The sequence below is a fragment of the Alternaria postmessia genome, assembly GCF_024291825.1.
Source record: "Alternaria postmessia strain BMP 2775 chromosome Unknown scaffold_9, whole genome shotgun sequence".
NCBI classification, from domain to species: domain Eukaryota; kingdom Fungi; phylum Ascomycota; class Dothideomycetes; order Pleosporales; family Pleosporaceae; genus Alternaria; species Alternaria postmessia.
Window position 1 is genome coordinate 534,687 of NW_026260082.1, and position 16,509 is coordinate 551,195.

Sequence of the window (16,509 nt, forward strand, 5' to 3'; positions counted from 1 at the left end):
CAGTGCCACATCGACATTAAACACATTTCAAGTAGCCAGAAACAAAGCACATGATACCCTAAATCCCATCTCCTCCTATCTACCTTACTGGTAGCTGTGCCTGCCACTCAGGATCAACCTTACTCTGCTTGAAGAAACTCTTGCCCCTCAACCACTGCCTATACGCCTTATACCTCTTCTTCGCCGTATCCTCTTCCTCTACATCCAGCGGGTTCTCCTTGACGCGCAAGAATTCTTCAAACTCCTCAATGTCCTCTTCTGGGGTCTGAAACTTGCTTCCGGTAGACTGTGGCTGTGGGGGCGGCTGCTGGACATCAGAGTAGACGTGTGGGTGTAGATTGTACGTTTGCGGGTACGAGTAGGAGGGCGCGTGGGAGAAGGGCGTGCTTACTGACTGTGAGGTCATGGGGCGGGCGAAGGAGTGGTGAGACGAGAGATCCGTGTCTAGGCGAGGTAGATCAGAGAGCGTGATCTGAACGCCATCTTCGTCAAAGTCTTTTGGTGCTGGGATGCTGCCTTCGGTCATGGAAAGGTAATCGTAGAATTCCATGGCGCTGGGGTCGTCAGCGCTGGGCATTTCGCTGCTGACTACGAGGGGCAGATTGAGTGGATGCTCAATATAGCGGGCATATTCTTCTTCTTCGCCGTGGGATACAGATGGATTCATGCTGTTTTCGTAGAATTGCGTTAATGTCCACTGATGGACTAGGGCTTTATCAGCTGGTTTAAAGCCGGGCTTGACTGTAGATGAGAGGCCAGTCGAAGTTGACGTTGAATTAGTCAGAGACTGATATGCTGATGGTGGTGGAGCTGGTGGATGTGTCTCAAAGTGCGAATCTCGGAGAATCGAATGTCGGACAGATGAATCAACGCTAAGATGCAAATCTCTACCGCGAATACCTGGGATACGATTTGGTTTTGCCTCTGTCTCGCTGGACGGATCAAGTATAGTGACGCCTTTTCGAGGGCCTTTCTTTCCGTCTCTTCCTTGTGCGTCGTGGTCTTGTTGCTTGGTGCGAGGGACGAACGGGGACATGTTTTCCTTGCGAGTTGGAAATGTTCCATCGCGGCTATCGCGACCTGGTCGTGGCTTAGCTAGACGGAAGGCAAAGATTTTGAGATACGAAGAGATAGCTAGTGGTCTGTAGTATTCGAGCCAGTAGTCATCACGGAAGCTGATGAAGTCAAACGCAGTTTCCTCGGTTGGCTGGGCTGGCATGACTGAGGGTGGTAATCTGCGCTGTTGAAGATGCGAGAGTGTGTACCATTGAACATAATCGCGTCGTGTGCGCTCAAGGAATGCTTTCGGATCTTGATGATGGAGGTAATAGTCTGTCGACAAGTCCCATAACATTGGTTGGCCTTGACGGTAGGTATAGTTACCCAAGAACAAGTTGTAGGCCTCTTGACGCTGGGAGTCGAGGAATGAGTTGTGGTAGTAGCGCTTGAAGCTCTCAACCATATCGCGTGAACTACTCTGCCATTGATTGATTTTCCGATACGTAGCCATCGTGTTGACCAGATGTGAGCCACCATACTGGATCGCAATGGTGTCACCGTGCCCGTGAAACATCTGCGTGAAGAGCTCAACGCAGTCGGAGTCGTACTCTACTGTGTTGCCAGATATGACACCCAGCGCTTGCAGCTGTCGACCTAGTGCTCGCTTCCCAATGACGAATTGAGCAGCATTGGTTCTATCCAGGCAGTCGATACAATTGGTTCGCGCTACTCCGTTTTGAACTTGAGGCGTATCGAACTCGTTATCGCCGTTGCGAAAAAATCCAGTCTTACGCAACACCTTCTCAGCCAGATTTTCCAAAGTGCCAATGACGTCTTGACCTCTCGTCTTGGCCGCCCTTGACATGTCGAACGCTTCGTATATTATCTTTTTGTCATTCGGCAAGGATTGATTGAGGTAGTCGATGGCGTGTTTGTATTCATAGAGCAACTTCGATTCTCTCGGGGTTCTCTCGCGCGCCTTGATGAGGTTGAGAACGTATACTGGAGCACCATATCGATCGAACAAGTTGTCAAAGTGTAGTCCTGCCGCACTGTAGAAGGGGTCTACAAGGCTTAGGTCGATGTCGGGCTTTGGCGTTACGCCAGTATTGTCTTGGGTCCAATATAACGGTATGCTACCACGATGCTGCACGTAGGATGTGTAGGATGGATTTGCATACAATCGTGGTCCAGGGGCATGAAAAGACGTGGTAGTCTGCTCAGACACAATCTGTTCTGTCTCAACATCATTGGCGACATATCCGAGGTCGTTCGTTCCGCGCTTGAGAAAGCGAGCACCAGCGAAATATCTGGATCGCCGAGCAATAATGGTAAGGTACACTCGTCGCCCGAATATATCCAGAGAAGACTGGTCCACGTATCCGTGTATCACAGGGTGGCACCAGTCGTACACATTCTTCAATGCATCCCGCGCAGGGTTCAGAAGATGATGGTTCCAGACAAACATGTCTTGGAAATCGCGCTCGGGGTTGGAGATACCTTCACTAAGCGCAGTCCGTTGATGGATGATGTTCTGTTGCAAGCTTCTCGTCACGTTGTAGGAATAGCTAAAGTAAAAGGATCGGTTCAGGTCCATGTTGTTGAGAATAGACAAGAATCTCGCCTCTTCCGGATTGCGGTCTTTCTGGTACCTTGACGTTGATCCAGTCGTCAGTGGAACCATGTCTGTGCCATCGACTTGGTAAATGTAATGGCCGCCCAACATGGCCACCTGTGATCTTTTCGATATCAGAAGCATGTAATATGCCTCAGTGAATCGGATGAAGCCCAACAGACCCCAAGTGCTGCACTTCAACCTCATACCTCCCGTGGCTTTGTTACCATCAGCTATAGTATCCAAAAGCTGGTGCATCTCTCGCCGGTTGTACACAATGTCATCTTCGAAGATGTTCAAGTGCCCAGGTGCAGCAGTCCGGTCAATCTTCAGCACGCGAAACTGCCTGTCCGTGATATCGGCACCAATGAGGTAGAAGCGAGTACTGGTTTCGTAGAGTGAGAATTTGTGCATTCTCTTAATTCCGCTCTCGCCGACATTTTGGTACGTGGAGCCCTTGAGTTTGTGAACAGTAGACGGAGTAGATGGTCTGTGAAACGATACGTTGACATTTGGATTCTCTTCTTCACCACCAAACTTGGTAGATTCTGACTCTCTGCGCGGCTTTCCATGACCAGGGAGTTTCCCAAGATCCGCTTCGGGCTTGAATATGCTATCGTGTTCAAGTGGAGAGGTTTGCGGGCTTCCGACAGCAGTTGATGCTTTTTCAATATCGTCTAGCTTTTCCTGACTGCTGGCACGGGATGCCGTAGCCCTTGACGCCACAGAACTGGCTCGCTCTGGAGAACTCAACCTTGACTTGGATCTTTCCATGATGGGCGTTAGTGGTTGAGATGGGGTTCATGAACGAATGCGAGAAGATAGAACTTGTCACGCGGTCACAACGTGGTTGTCGGAAGCTCCCAAGGTCGGTATTGGCGCGTGCGGATGACACAAGACAACTACTGGCCCAGACCTAGTGCTTCCTTTTGCACACTGTTTCAAGATGCGAAGGTACAAGGAGAGCTACAAGAAGAAGGACACTTAGTTCTCTAGAAAGGGCCGTGTTGTGAGCCGAATGGGCACAGGCGCCGTAGCTTCCTGGTCCGAGCCCCACTTGGCCATGTCAGTGCTTGGCGTACGTCAGTACAACTAGCAGCTCACTAGTGACTGCGAACCACAACTTCCAGAAACATGAGCGGAGGGACGTTTTTTTATTATAGATATATAAATTGAATGGCTTTAGGCACGAACCAGAATGGGTCTTTCCCTAGCAACCTATGATGTCGGACTTACAGGCAGACTGTGTAGCTCTTGTCGTAGTCCTGAAGCATCAAACAGACCATCGAACGCTTCACGCTGTCTTGTAGCATGGCGGATACTACTTAACGCTCCAGTACACAATATTTAAATTCAAATACCATTAGTCAACTACTTAACTAAAAGCAAGAAAAAAATGTATTGCTCTTGCAGTATATTGGTCATCCCTCTTGAACCCAAGTTTACTAATAGCCTCGCCTTCGAAGTCATGGTGAGCGACAAATCGTACGTCTTCACCATCATAGGAGCTATGCTATCAGTATCCGCTATAGTTGTCAGCATCATATGCGTGGTTGTTCTGCAGAGGAGAAGGTCGGCTGAAGAGAAGAAGGTTGCATTGTAGACGTAGCATTGGGAATTCGACGCGGCACCTAGTGAGCCTGGGCCAGTGAGCACTCGTCCAAAGCCGCTGCGACGGGCTGTATAGAACACGGGACTCGCTTGTTTGCTTAGACGAGCGTCTCAGTGTGGTCTTAGGAGACCGATGATAACCGGATGAGACTCTAGGCTGTATTCGACTATGATGAGTACCAGAAAGTTCATTCGATGATACTTTGTTATTACTGCAAGTGCAGTCTTCGCGTCGCCTCTTCATGTGATGCTACGTGACGCGACGTGACGCGTGCACGAGTCAGTGTGAGCATTGTTTATCGCGGCACAGCAACCCTCAAGTTGTCTCCAACGTATGAGGAGCAAGGATGTTCGGTCTCAATATCCGCTGATGACGAAGGGTAACCTAGTAGATATTCGGCTGCTCCCGGGTCTTAGATAGATTATGTGGTGTGTGCGTTATTCTCCGAAAGTCCCAGCTTACGGGAGGGGCGATAGTCGCGTAGTAAACAGCATAAGCATGGAGGTGGAAGAGAAGAAACAACATGAACATGTATAATTAAGATGCGCCTAAACATGGCCAAAGCAAATGCTGATCGGTTCTTTTGGGGATATGCATGAGCAAACATGAGTCAAGACAAGCCTGTGCATGAGGACCTGCAGCTGAACGGGCGTACATGTTCAAGCAGACAGTCGCGCAACGCAGCCGCAGAAGTAGACGATAGGCGGAAGGTTTGACGCTGGCAAATGAACAGAAGGCGAGGAAACGCGGGATGTCCAGAAGAGGCGTTTCTTGTTGGTATAAAAAAGAGGATATGCGAGGGGTTAAAGTTCACGGGGGGCTCAACTGAGACTAGCTCGTGGCCCCTGCCGCTGCAAACCACGGCATCGCGTATCCCTGAGGAGGTTCAATTCGCCTCGGGCGCCCGCTGCCCGATGTGCAATTAAACACAGGCGTCCCATCTCTTCGGCGAGTTTTTTGTCTTTCTGGTATCTTTCTGGATATCTGGACGCTCTCGACGTCTTTGCAGTTTTCAAGTCTCGTTTTGCTACTGACAGGCACCGGCTGAAGTTGGACGCGCATGGTTACCGGGCCCGGGGACTCTGCATGCCAATCATGCACTGATCATCAACTCTGCAGCATTCCAGACACAGTGACATAGACGGCATACCAATCTGGAATACGGCCTGCTCTCGTGCAGCACGCGGCGGAAATGGATTCCCAGCAACCCGTTCGCTCTTCCCCCACCGACAACGGTGCAGCAGCCACTGGAGCCCCGGCGAAGTCGCGACGGCGCGATTCTCTCCCATCGTCTGTCAAAACAACGGATGCCCGACCAAGCAAGCGCACGCCTAATTATATACGCACCACGGCCGCATCGCCCCAGGTTATCTCGTCCCTGATCGACCAGCTGTCCGCCATATCCATCCCAGCGCATAACCATTTCGAGAACCTCCTCGTCGGCTACGACAACGGCCTGTCTGCATCCGCTGCGCCCAGCGTACGCACCCACTCGGAGAAGAACTCGATCGCAGGACACGATGGAGTTTCGGTGGACCATGGCAACTACCACAACTCAATAAGAGACCAGAACGACGTCTACCCCGACGACGCATGCGAGCCGCCTGTCATCCGAACCTCGAAGCCGCCATCCGGCCTCTCCCCCCTTACCGCGCCCAAGAAACCAAGCAAAGCGCATTCGCTCAGCAGCTACATCGGACGAAGCGGCGGCAGCTCGTGCTCTCTGCAGTCTACCCATTCCAACCGGTCAGGGAGCAGTTTCGGCAACATCAGCGTTGAGGCAGGTGTGCCGCGCCCGTCAGTCGGCAGTGCGAGGTCGTCGGTAGAGAGCAAGAGAAGCGCAAAGGGGCACAAGAGCTTGATGTACATGAGCTCACGCGAGCGACTACGACAAAAGGAGACCGAACGCAAGCGCGTGACTGTACACAACCTCGACGATATCCCCACTGGCTCCCCTTCCAAGAAGATCGCCCACCAACTCTTCCCTTACGAAGACACCATCAGCGAAGAGCCCTCCTCTGCCAAGGACGAACAACGCTCACTCGAGACAGTGGCTGAGTCGTCGAGATTCGCCCAGCGGCATCCCAGCAGGAACAACAGTCCACGCCGACTGCGCCTGAACCTAGTCGATGCCCATCATCTCGAAAGCCCCTCAGACAGCGGACTAATCCCCGAGCGCGGGTCATCCTTGAAGCACACAGGCAGCCCCGCGCGCAAGAGCAAGAAGCGCCGACCGGGGGACAAGAGCCGTCCAAAGTCTCGCAAGACCGACATGGTCCCAGAAGAGGAGGAAAAGATGGACCCCGAAGCACAGAGGAAGAAGAAGATCTTGGAAGAACTGGAACAGGAGGAGAATGAGGTCGCTCAAAGAATCCGAGAACTCAGAGACCAGAAACTGCGAAGAGATAAATTAGCCGGAAAGATGCCTGTTGATGCACACGCAGGGGCGACACCACCCAGCGTGCCTCGCGTTTCATCCATTCCTAGTCCCGAGTCGTCGCCCATCTCGTCTGTTTCAAGCGTGTCAGAGGACGAAAGGAGGGTGCAGAACTCGACAAAGGCGCATAGAGTGCTTGGGATATCGCAGGAAACCGCCCTAGCGGCCGAGAAGCTAACGGAAAGGCCGATGGATAAGCCGGCTGAAAAAGCAGAAGGTGATAAGTCTAACCTCTCGGTACCACTACAACCACGCAATCTGCGCCACTCGCGGCACCGCAGTCTGACACTGAATGACGGTGATGAACTTACCCCACTTCCGATCGATTATACGCTTGCGCTCCAAAGTCTGGACGAGTCTGCGCCGACGCCGACCATACTAGACCCACGGTTGTCAAGATCGCCCGGTGCAGCAAGCATCATCTCAAAGGCAACCAAGTCAAGTAGCGAATCTTCTGTTCCCCAACGAGCAAACTCACTACTGTGCGTCGGCGGGAGATCTGCGCTCGGGCGTCGAGCGGCGACTAGTTCGATCATCATGGGCCAGTCCTCAAAACACAGACACTCCTCCAGTGTAACCGAGGATTCACCCAACAGACTGGCACCACCCTCTCGAGCGGCCAGTGAAGAGCCTATTACTCGACACCGTTCAATGCATGTTATTTCTCCTCCGCCAGAGTCTCACAGTATGCAACTACAACGTAAGCGCACAAGTAGCAGCAAGAGGTGGTCGCACCCCGATCTGCCAGCAAAGGCAGAGAAAGAGCACAATGACAGAGTCGATCGGAATGAGCAAAAGTCCAGAGCGGCCGCAGTACAAAGTCCACCACACCCGATCATCGAGGAGCGACCTGCAAGTCTAGATTCCATCGACCTGGACGTGCACCAATACCTAGAATCATCACGTCTCTCACAGAAGATCCGGCATCCACAAACTGGGAGACTCATTTCATTCTCAGAAGTCGGTGACCCCAACGGCTTCGCTGTCTTTGTCTGTGTAGGCATGGGATTGACTAGATATGTGATGGCATTTTACGATCAGCTCGCTGCGACTTTGAAGCTGCGTTTGATTACGCCAGATCGCCCTGGTATTGGAGGCAGTCAATCCGACCCGACCGGGACGCCTCTCAGCTGGCCTGGTATGAGAAGTGCCCATCATTGCAATAGAGATTCTCGGCTAACATGTATTAGATGATGTACTCGTGATATGCCAATCTTTGAAAATTAACAAGTTTTCCATGCTCGCGCACTCTGCCGGCGCCGTCTACGCATTAGCAACATCTTTACGAATGCCACAGCATATCCGCGGTCGCGTACACCTCCTTGCGCCTTGGATACCGCCATCGCAAATGGCACCCATTGGCATCAGCCAGGACTCACCACCTACCCAGCAACTTCCGCGATCGCAACGATTCCTCCGCGCTTTGCCCCCGTCCTTACTCAAGGTTGCAAACTCCACCTTCCTCAGCGCAACAAGCGCCAGCCTTCAGCGTACCGGACCCAAAACGTCACCCAAGACTAGACGGAAGAGCATGGCCCCGTCGCCAGTGCCGCCACAGCAATCAGCAACCCGCCCATCTCTGAAGGATACTCACCGACATTCGATGATGATGATGGATCAAGTCTTGCCGAATGCAAGCACACTGACCTTGTCGAGCCCAGACGCCAGTAACGAAGAATCACAACGCATGCAGGAAATGCTCAGTATGGCCGAGGTCGAACGCCAACGCGCTTTTGACGAACGGCTTACTTTCGCCATCTGGGACCGCGCAACGGCAAACGCAAACCCTGCAACTGACCTGATCGTCTGTCTTGAGACTAAGCAAACCATTGGATTCCGATACGAAGACATCAATAGACCTGTTGTCATCCACCACGGATCCAAAGACTCGCGTGTACCAGTCGACAACGTCCGATGGCTTGGCAAGCTGATGCGCAAGTGCGAAGTGCGGATTCTAGAGGGCGAGCAACATGGACTCATGGCCAGTGCACAGGTCATGGGCAACGTGCTCACAGAGATGGCTTCTGATTGGGAAGACTGGACGAACCTTGCTCAGGGAACAGGCGAACAGCGCTCTGTTTCGAGGAGGAGAACTACTGAGAAGTTGAGAAGCCAAATGAGCTTCACCGGCTGAGCCCAAACGCAACACGATAAGCGCTGGAGCCTCTTGACCCAGATGACAATTGTTATTGGATAATGTGCGACGGTCTGGATCTTTTTGAAAGCAAGCGGTTGTGTTCTTCATTTTGTTTTGGCCATGGCACGACCTGAAATACCCCATACTAATTACTCAGTTGTTTTGTACATTGTTTAATCGCTTGTTTACTTTCTCTGCTTTATTTTATTTTGGTTTCTTTGGATACCCATTAGGTCTGGAGCGTTTTGGCACGGATTGGATGCATTTGGCTGGATGTTTGACGTAGATAGGAGGGGAATACTAGATGACAAGGAATTCTTGTGATATAAGCGGCTCTAATGAAATCGTTTTACATCGCCCGCCGAACATCTCGCAGGCTGCCCTTTTACAACACTTCGATGATGAGAAGCAGGTTGATGAGACAGCGACTGATATCATCCTTTGAAACCACTTTAACCAACAGTGTACGCCTCCACCCCTTTACCAAAGAGCAAATGTGGCTTCCTTTGCGCCAAATCCAACACGGTCTGCGCAAAGACCGAATTCGCCCATGCAAACCAACTGCGTGTATACGACTTCCCAGACTGCACATTTACACTCTCATGCACCAGACCCAAGCTACTCACATTCTTGACCGCAGCAAGGCATGTCATGATCTCTTCGTCATCGTCTGAGGTCATGGCTTGCACAAGGACAGCCATAGGCCAAGCATTTCGTACACCAACGTGAGGGCCGCCAATACCCGCAAAGTCGGAACCGGTGAGGTAATATGGGTTGCCGTTCTTTTCGAGTATCATCTTACGGGTGTTTTTGTAGATTTTATTGTCTGCATCCGTGAAGCCGAGGAGAGGTAGAGCGAGTAGAGAGGGCAGGTTGGCATCGTCCATCAAGATGGAAGACCCGTAGCCGTCGACTTCAAAGGCAAAAACCTCGCCATACTTCTTGTGCGTCACGACGCCGTGTTCCCATACACCTTTCTGGATTCTCTCGCCCCAAGTCTGCACTTCTGCTGCAATGTGTTTCTTTCCTGCTTTCTTGAGAATGGCAGCTGTGCGCAGTAGTTCCACGGCGATCATGGCATTGGCGGGAATGAAGAAGCCAAGGATTGTGGCATCGTCGCTGGGACGAAAAGCAGAGCGGACGAGCCCTGTACCGCCATTGAGTGGGTTGCCGAGACCGCTTAAGCTGAGTGTTTCGGTACCGATGTTGGTTTGGCGCTGCCATGTATATTCGTTGCCTTGGTATGCGCCTGTCTCCTCGTTGAAGGTAGGCTTCGACTGCTGCTGGAGCACGTTGAGCAAAGTGTCAAGAGCGAGCAGCCAGCGGCCGTTGATGAATTCTGTGGAGTCGGTGTGGTTGTGGAATTGATTGGACAAGGAGAGGAAATGCGCAAGCGAATCGAGTTCGTACTTGCATTCGAAGACGAACGACTGTTCGTAGTTTGGATGTACGTTGTCGCCATCGCCTTGGAAGGTCGGTTTCAGCCCACTCGGCGGAGGGGGCTGGAAGGCATTGCAGTAGGGTGAGCCAATGACGTACTCTGCCTGTGTATTGATGGCTCCCAAAATGAGCTGGTGTATGTCCTTGTCTTTCTTGGCCAGCAGCTGATACTGCGCTAGTTGGTTTGTAGAGTCGCGCAACCACTCGGCGTTGATATCTCCTGTGACAATGAAGCTTTGCGCACCCTTCCACGCTGCTGGGTCCCAGCTTCGTCTCGAGGACTTGTGCTTAACAGTCCCGTCAACGTGCCAGCGTACCGTTGTGTCCAATGTGTTGGGGAAGGCATTTTCGAACAGACGAGCAAGGTCCTTGTCGACTATCTTTTCATTCATGTCATCGATGACCTTCTCGACGAGAGGCGATTCGAAGGTTCGGCAGTACTTGGATGGCCGTTGGAAGGGTAGTTCCATGGGACCTGCGCTATACGGTGGGCTGTCGCATGAATTAGCGTGTGTCGTCTCTTATATATGGGGTTCACGTACTGTGGTCGCATCGCATAGTTCTTGTAGTCGGGACATGCTGCCTTGTACTTGAGCGGGTCGATGGGGGGTCTTAGAGGCTCTTGCTCTCCAACATTATTCAGTCCAGCGAAGGCCGATGGCAAGGTAAACAGAGCCCCCAAGGACAAGGATGCTAGTGGAGACTTCATGGTCTATCGAAAGAGTCTGAGTGTCACGCCGAGCTCTTGCGAATCCGACAAAGCCCAGATGTGTAATCGTTGTCGGGAATCGCGGAAGACTAATGTAGATGTGGCGCAAATGGAAAGGCTCTCAGCCGGGAATGTTGCACATGACTTGGCACGACTCGAGCTCCGTGTCGTGGAAAGATAGATGAAAGGACGTCGAGGTTCAATTGCAGTTTAGATTGGCGACTCTGGGACTGATAGCGTGGCATGCATGGGGAAAGCATCCCCCAGCACCTCCGCCAATAAGCTCGTGTTAAGTCCGCAGGGCCCGAGCTCCAGCTCCAGCACGCTTCCTCGATGTGATGGCGCTGCGACTGCGGCGCGACTTCTCCACTCGAAAACTATCAACTGACTTGCCTCACTGACTTTTATAATTCTAGGTACGCGATACACCATCACGTTGAAGTCGCGCGAGTCGACGGAACCCAAGTCTGCCTAAAATACAGGATTCACACCTTCTGTCGCGTTCGAGTAACACCGCGTCAGCTTTCTCTACATTGCCGTATCCAACATGATCTCTCTGCCAGGCCTCAACCTTTCCTCGCAGCCTGCCGAGACGCAAAATGGCCCTACTTCGACGGCCACACGAACGCAGGAGCTCGCCGCCAACACCGAATACCGCTTCGAAGTATCCTTCTCCCGAACACTCACGGTCAAGTTGCAGTCGGGCACTGCAGAGTTCTTTGGTACCGAGCTGGCACCCTCCACCACATACACCTTCCAGGGCACAAAGGGCGCCATCTTCACATGGCACGGCTGCAAGCTCGACATCGGCGGAGAGGTTGAGTCGGACTATATCGCTGAAGAGACACCCATGATGAGTTGTGCAAACCTACATTTCGCCCTAGAAAACTTGCGCGACAGGAGCATCGCCAGCGGCAGTGTCGAGATGGGCCCAAGAGTGCTTGTCGTAGGGCCGGAGAACTCGGGCAAGACATCACTCGTCAAAACCCTCACGTCCTATGCTGTCAAGACTAGCAGGCAGCCAATGGTCATAAACCTGGATCCGCGCCAGGGTATGCTCAGTGTGCCCGGTTCCTTCTCAGCAGCTGTATACTCGTCCATCGTAGACATTGAAGAAGGCTGGGGAAGCAGTCCAATCTCGGGGCCCAGCCCTATTCCGGTGAAGATGCCGCTGGTATATCACTACGGTCTTAAAGACCCGGAGGAGGGCAAGGTGTTCAAGCCGTTGGTAACGCGCATGGCACTTGCTGTCACAAGTAGATTGGAGGAAGACAAGCTCAGCAAGCAGGCTGGCTTCATCATTGATAGCTCAGGCGCCATCAGCCAAGGGAGGAATGGCGTCTACGACAACATAGAACATATTGTTTCTGAGTTCTCTAGTACGTGTGATGTCTTGAATATTACTTCTGCCTTCTCCCCTCCAGCATTGCCCATGCCTACAAGTACACAGATTCCGGAATCCAACGTCCTAGAAGATAGGCAATCAGTTGTATGTACCAGCACAGGAAGATCATGCGACTAACACCACTCCAGTCAACGTCCTCATAACCCTCGGCTCCGAACGCCTCTACTCCGACCTCTCCCGAAAGTTCTCAGCCCGAACCGGCAGCGATCCTTCCGAGACCGTCTTCGTAATCCGTCTCGACAAGTCCGGCGGTTGTGTAGATCGAAGTGAAGAATACATGGAAGCACTCCGCCACGCCCAAATCAAAGAGTACTTCTTCGGCAAAGGCGACGAGACACTTGCCCCTAGTAGCCAAATGGCCGATGCTGCCGACCTCAACATCTTCCGCGTCATCGAAGGAGACGTGAACGGTGGGGTTGACGAATACGGCATGACTGTCGAGCGACAAATCTTCGAAAAGGTTACACCGTCCGAGGCAATGCAAAATCAACTACTGGCCATCACTACAGCTAGTCCCAATGATCCACAGGCTGTCATCCGTGACAGCAGTATCAGGGGATATATCTATGTCGCGGACGTGGATGAGGCGAAAAAGAAGGTCAAGCTCCTCAGCCCACTACCAGGAGCGACACCAGGGAACGCCATGATCTTAGGCAAATGGCCAGAAACTGTCGAGGGTCTAGTTAACTAGACGTTTCTAACATGGATTGGACAGTATGAAAAAGAAGCAGTGAGGATATTGAAGGAGGATACATTGGCACTGAAGGCGTTCAAGAGGATCGGAATAGTAGTGGAGGTAGGAGGCTACAACATAAGGTTCAAGTTGTGAAAATCTTTGAAGAGATCTGTGCAGAAGGCAAGCTTATCTACCCTTTCTAAATGTGTCTCTGTAGTACTACGAATGATGTCCTCTCTTACATTGCGTCCGACTTTTGTAACGACCTTGAAGGTACGTACCCTGAACACTAAAACTCTACCCTAGATATATACATTGTCGCTTGTCTACTGGATCTGTTACTTGGACTCATGCGCATAGCTTCATGCCATATAACAAGTAGATTGGTACAATATGTGAAACCGAGCTTCTTCGTGCTACTCCGCCGTATTATGTGCGTAAATACACGTCTAATCGGATTGACTGGTAGAAACTTGACGTCTATACTGAATTAGCTGGTCACCGTCTGGCAGCAGGTCCTTCTACTTCTACCTCTTAGGTTCTCTCAATCGTTGTTTGGTCACGGAAACCCTAATTCTGCCACCCCATTCCACTCCATATTGTCATCTCCTTTCGTCTATCTACCACCGCTTTCCACGTTCAGTTCGCGGCAATATCCTAGAAGTGTCCTCCAATAGACGTGCGATGAATACGGCTCACAGAGTTTGGACCAGACGTATCAGCAGACCAAATCTAAACCGATACGATGGGAGCCCATAATCTTATCATATGGGTGTGTGTATTTTTGCGAGCGTTCGAATACTGGGTTCATAAGTGTAGGTAGCTCTTGCAAAGACGCCATGAGTATCTAGAGATACTCGAACCTTATGTCGAACCCTGGTGTGGCGACTATTTTTCGCTTTCTAGGCTACGCTTGACATGTGTCAAGTTCCAACCTTCCCACTACATCTCGTCATCGCGTTCTTGCATCTCCTCCCTTTCAGCTACCTCAGCCATTCGTTCTCTCACGCTTTCGTCCCTATCCCAAACTTTCCATCCCATGTGTGGTTTAAGAGCGTTAGCCCCTGGTCTTGGTGGCGAAGTTACAAACGGACGCTCGGCGGTTCCATCGCCATACAAAAAGTCGTCCACCTCCTCATTGACAAGCTGTGAGTATTGACGAGACAGGGGTGCCAGAACTGTAAAGCTTGGTTTGCTAACATTGACTTCGCCGTGGTAATAATCTCGTAGTTGCTTAAAGAGCCACGGCCAATTACATCCTGGACGCATCCGCTGAAAACAATCATGTAATGTGACGTTTTGTAAGTTTGGCGACGTGGTAAACATGTCTCTGAGGTCCTCCTCTGACAGCTTCACATTCCGCAGGGTGAGACACCGCAAGCGCGATCTCATGGCCTCAGGGATGGGATTGAATCGTAGAAAGAAGCGCCAAGACCGGCCTGATCTACTATCGTTGAAGCCAAGATCAAGATATTCGAGGTACTGTAGTTCTACCAGTAGAGACTTGAGATTGTTCAAGCCTTCTGGACTCATAAGATAGTCATTTGGAGGAGTGAAAATCATTTTTAGGCGCTTCAAGCGTGTCCGCTGGAACATTTGTTTCGTAAGTCGGTAATTCTGTGAAGTTTCGGTGAGGAAGCAGTGGTAATAGGACCTTGCTTGGTGTTCAGATTCGACTATGAACTCTTCGATGTGCGGATCTGGCATGGCGAGTATAGCAGACACCACAACGCCGTAGTTCCTGTGTTCCGCTGGCAAGGGCTTTGCGTTCTTGGGCGGGTTGGCAGCACTAGGGTGCCACTGAGCAAACATATCCTCTGACTCCTGGTCGGACCGAAGCCATGGCCAGACAGCTGGTTTGCGGAAACCTAGAGGTAACGAACGATGATAGGGGGTATTGTATCGAGGCACGACATTACATGCGGGCCAAGTGTCAGTCGTTAGCGTTATTCTTCTCACATTTGGAAAGCCATTCAGGGCTTGATGCAGTGCCATCGCATCGATTTGCTGTTCCACAAGCTCTTGTTCCTGGCGATACAGTTCCTGATATAACGCGTAGCTGTCTTCAATGCTCATCATTGTGGCATTCCTAGCAAGAACATCTCTTGAGAACTGATCATCGTATCGCAGAAGGATTTCCTTCGCAGCCTCAGTCAATCGACCATCCTGAAGTAAGTCTTCCATTTCCAATGGTCGGTAATCGGGATCACTATCACCATAGATCTCCATGGCTTCCTCAAGTCGACGTTCAATGGCTCTGGTAGTCTCTCTTTCGTCGGCGATGATTGCGGCACGGAATCCCTCCAACGTCGAATACTCTTTGAGCAAAGCATCGTCCCAAACAATCTCGCGCACACGGCCAGGGTATGTAGGATGGGCCAGAATCTGATGTAGATAGTCCAGATTAGCTCGATTAGGCGAGACGTAGATGCGATCTATGCGTAGATACACGCTGGATGCGAAGTGCTTGCTCACGAGCCGCAATCGCTTGATGTCGAGCTTAGAGATATGTTCGCATACGATTTCGAGTAGCTCTGCCGGCAAGTCTGTGATGGTCTTCTTGTTCCGAGCCCCGCTCCCAAAAGCTTCGGGAAACTCATCGCCAAACAACCCCTCCATGAAGCTCATCGAGGGCACATTGCTGGCACTCACGGCTGACACAGTCGAAACCCTGCGCTTTGTAACGCCAGCGCGGATGGATAAGCTAGGCTTGCGGCGTCGGGTCTTGGCAGGTGCAGGTCGTATCTGGAGGTTTGCGAACATCGCATTGATGTCTTTCTAGCTTGATAGATGGCTATCACAAGATGGCATATGCAGGCGGATCTTGATGTTTTTGGCCCGTTGTGACGCTGGGTAAGGTTGGTGTGGTCTTCTCCTAGGTTGTGCGCATGAAACTTGAATCTGTACCAAGTATGCAGAGGTTTGAAATTGTATACAGAAATGCACATGCGATGTACAAGGAAGAGAAACGGGTTTTAATGATGCTCAAAGTACGGTGTCGGAAGACAAAGGTTTATGCTAAGGGTAGTGAAACGCCAGCGCTTGCAGCGCTACCAATGCAAGGCTACCTGCTCTCCGATTCGAGTGCAGCGGAGCGGGCACTATAGACAACTTTGCGCGTTGCGCGTGCTGTCTTTACAGAAGCGACAACCATTTGAACCACTTCATGAGCCAGGCGCGGTTTATGGGCCATGGAGGAAGTCATTTCAATCCGCGGGAACCCGCAACGTGCCTTCGCTTACAGGCAGCGTGGTGGAGAGCTGCCCGTAGTGGGGTGGGTCCCCAGCCAACGTCAGAAGCTTCACATCAACACCATAGCAAGATTCAAGAGGATCATTCACGATAGTCAGGTCTTCTCATTATGTCAGGTGCTTTTCAGCAACCCGAAAGAGTGCCCGAGAGCATACATGAGCAGATACTGCCTTTCCAGCGAGCATCCCGCGAACGGTTCCACGACGCATATCCACCACTCGATAGCC

General features: G+C 51.5%; 5 protein-coding genes across 5 annotated transcripts; 2 read left to right on the plus strand and 3 right to left on the minus strand.

Annotated features, from left to right (window-relative positions):
* Positions 1-79: 79 nt before the first annotated feature.
* Positions 80-3,388, minus strand: J4E82_002422 (uncharacterized protein; the record flags this gene model as incomplete). The annotated part of the gene is made up of 1 exon (XM_051728723.1): positions 80-3,388. One exon carries the CDS (start codon positions 3,386-3,388, stop codon positions 80-82), a length of 3,309 nt encoding a protein of 1,102 aa, XP_051591674.1.
* Positions 3,389-5,418: 2,030 nt separating this feature from the next.
* Positions 5,419-8,797, plus strand: J4E82_002423 (uncharacterized protein; the record flags this gene model as incomplete). The annotated part of the gene is made up of 2 exons (XM_051728724.1): positions 5,419-7,801; positions 7,854-8,797. The coding sequence occupies 2 exons, from the start codon at positions 5,419-5,421 to the stop codon at positions 8,795-8,797; spliced, it is 3,327 nt and encodes a 1,108-aa protein (XP_051591675.1).
* Positions 8,798-9,252: 455 nt separating this feature from the next.
* J4E82_002424 (uncharacterized protein) lies at positions 9,253-10,949 on the minus strand (the record flags this gene model as incomplete). The annotated part of the gene is made up of 2 exons (XM_051728725.1): positions 9,253-10,732; positions 10,783-10,949. The coding sequence occupies 2 exons, from the start codon at positions 10,947-10,949 to the stop codon at positions 9,253-9,255; spliced, it is 1,647 nt and encodes a 548-aa protein (XP_051591676.1).
* Positions 10,950-11,496: 547 nt separating this feature from the next.
* On the plus strand, positions 11,497-13,045 carry CLP1 (Cleavage polyadenylation factor subunit clp1; the record flags this gene model as incomplete). Its single annotated transcript, XM_051728726.1, has 2 exons — positions 11,497-12,328; positions 12,483-13,045. The coding sequence occupies 2 exons, from the start codon at positions 11,497-11,499 to the stop codon at positions 13,043-13,045; spliced, it is 1,395 nt and encodes a 464-aa protein (XP_051591677.1).
* Positions 13,046-13,972: 927 nt separating this feature from the next.
* J4E82_002426 (uncharacterized protein) lies at positions 13,973-15,793 on the minus strand (the record flags this gene model as incomplete). The annotated part of the gene is made up of 1 exon (XM_051728727.1): positions 13,973-15,793. The coding sequence occupies one exon, from the start codon at positions 15,791-15,793 to the stop codon at positions 13,973-13,975; it is 1,821 nt and encodes a 606-aa protein (XP_051591678.1).
* Between the last annotated feature and the right edge of the window lie 716 nt (positions 15,794-16,509).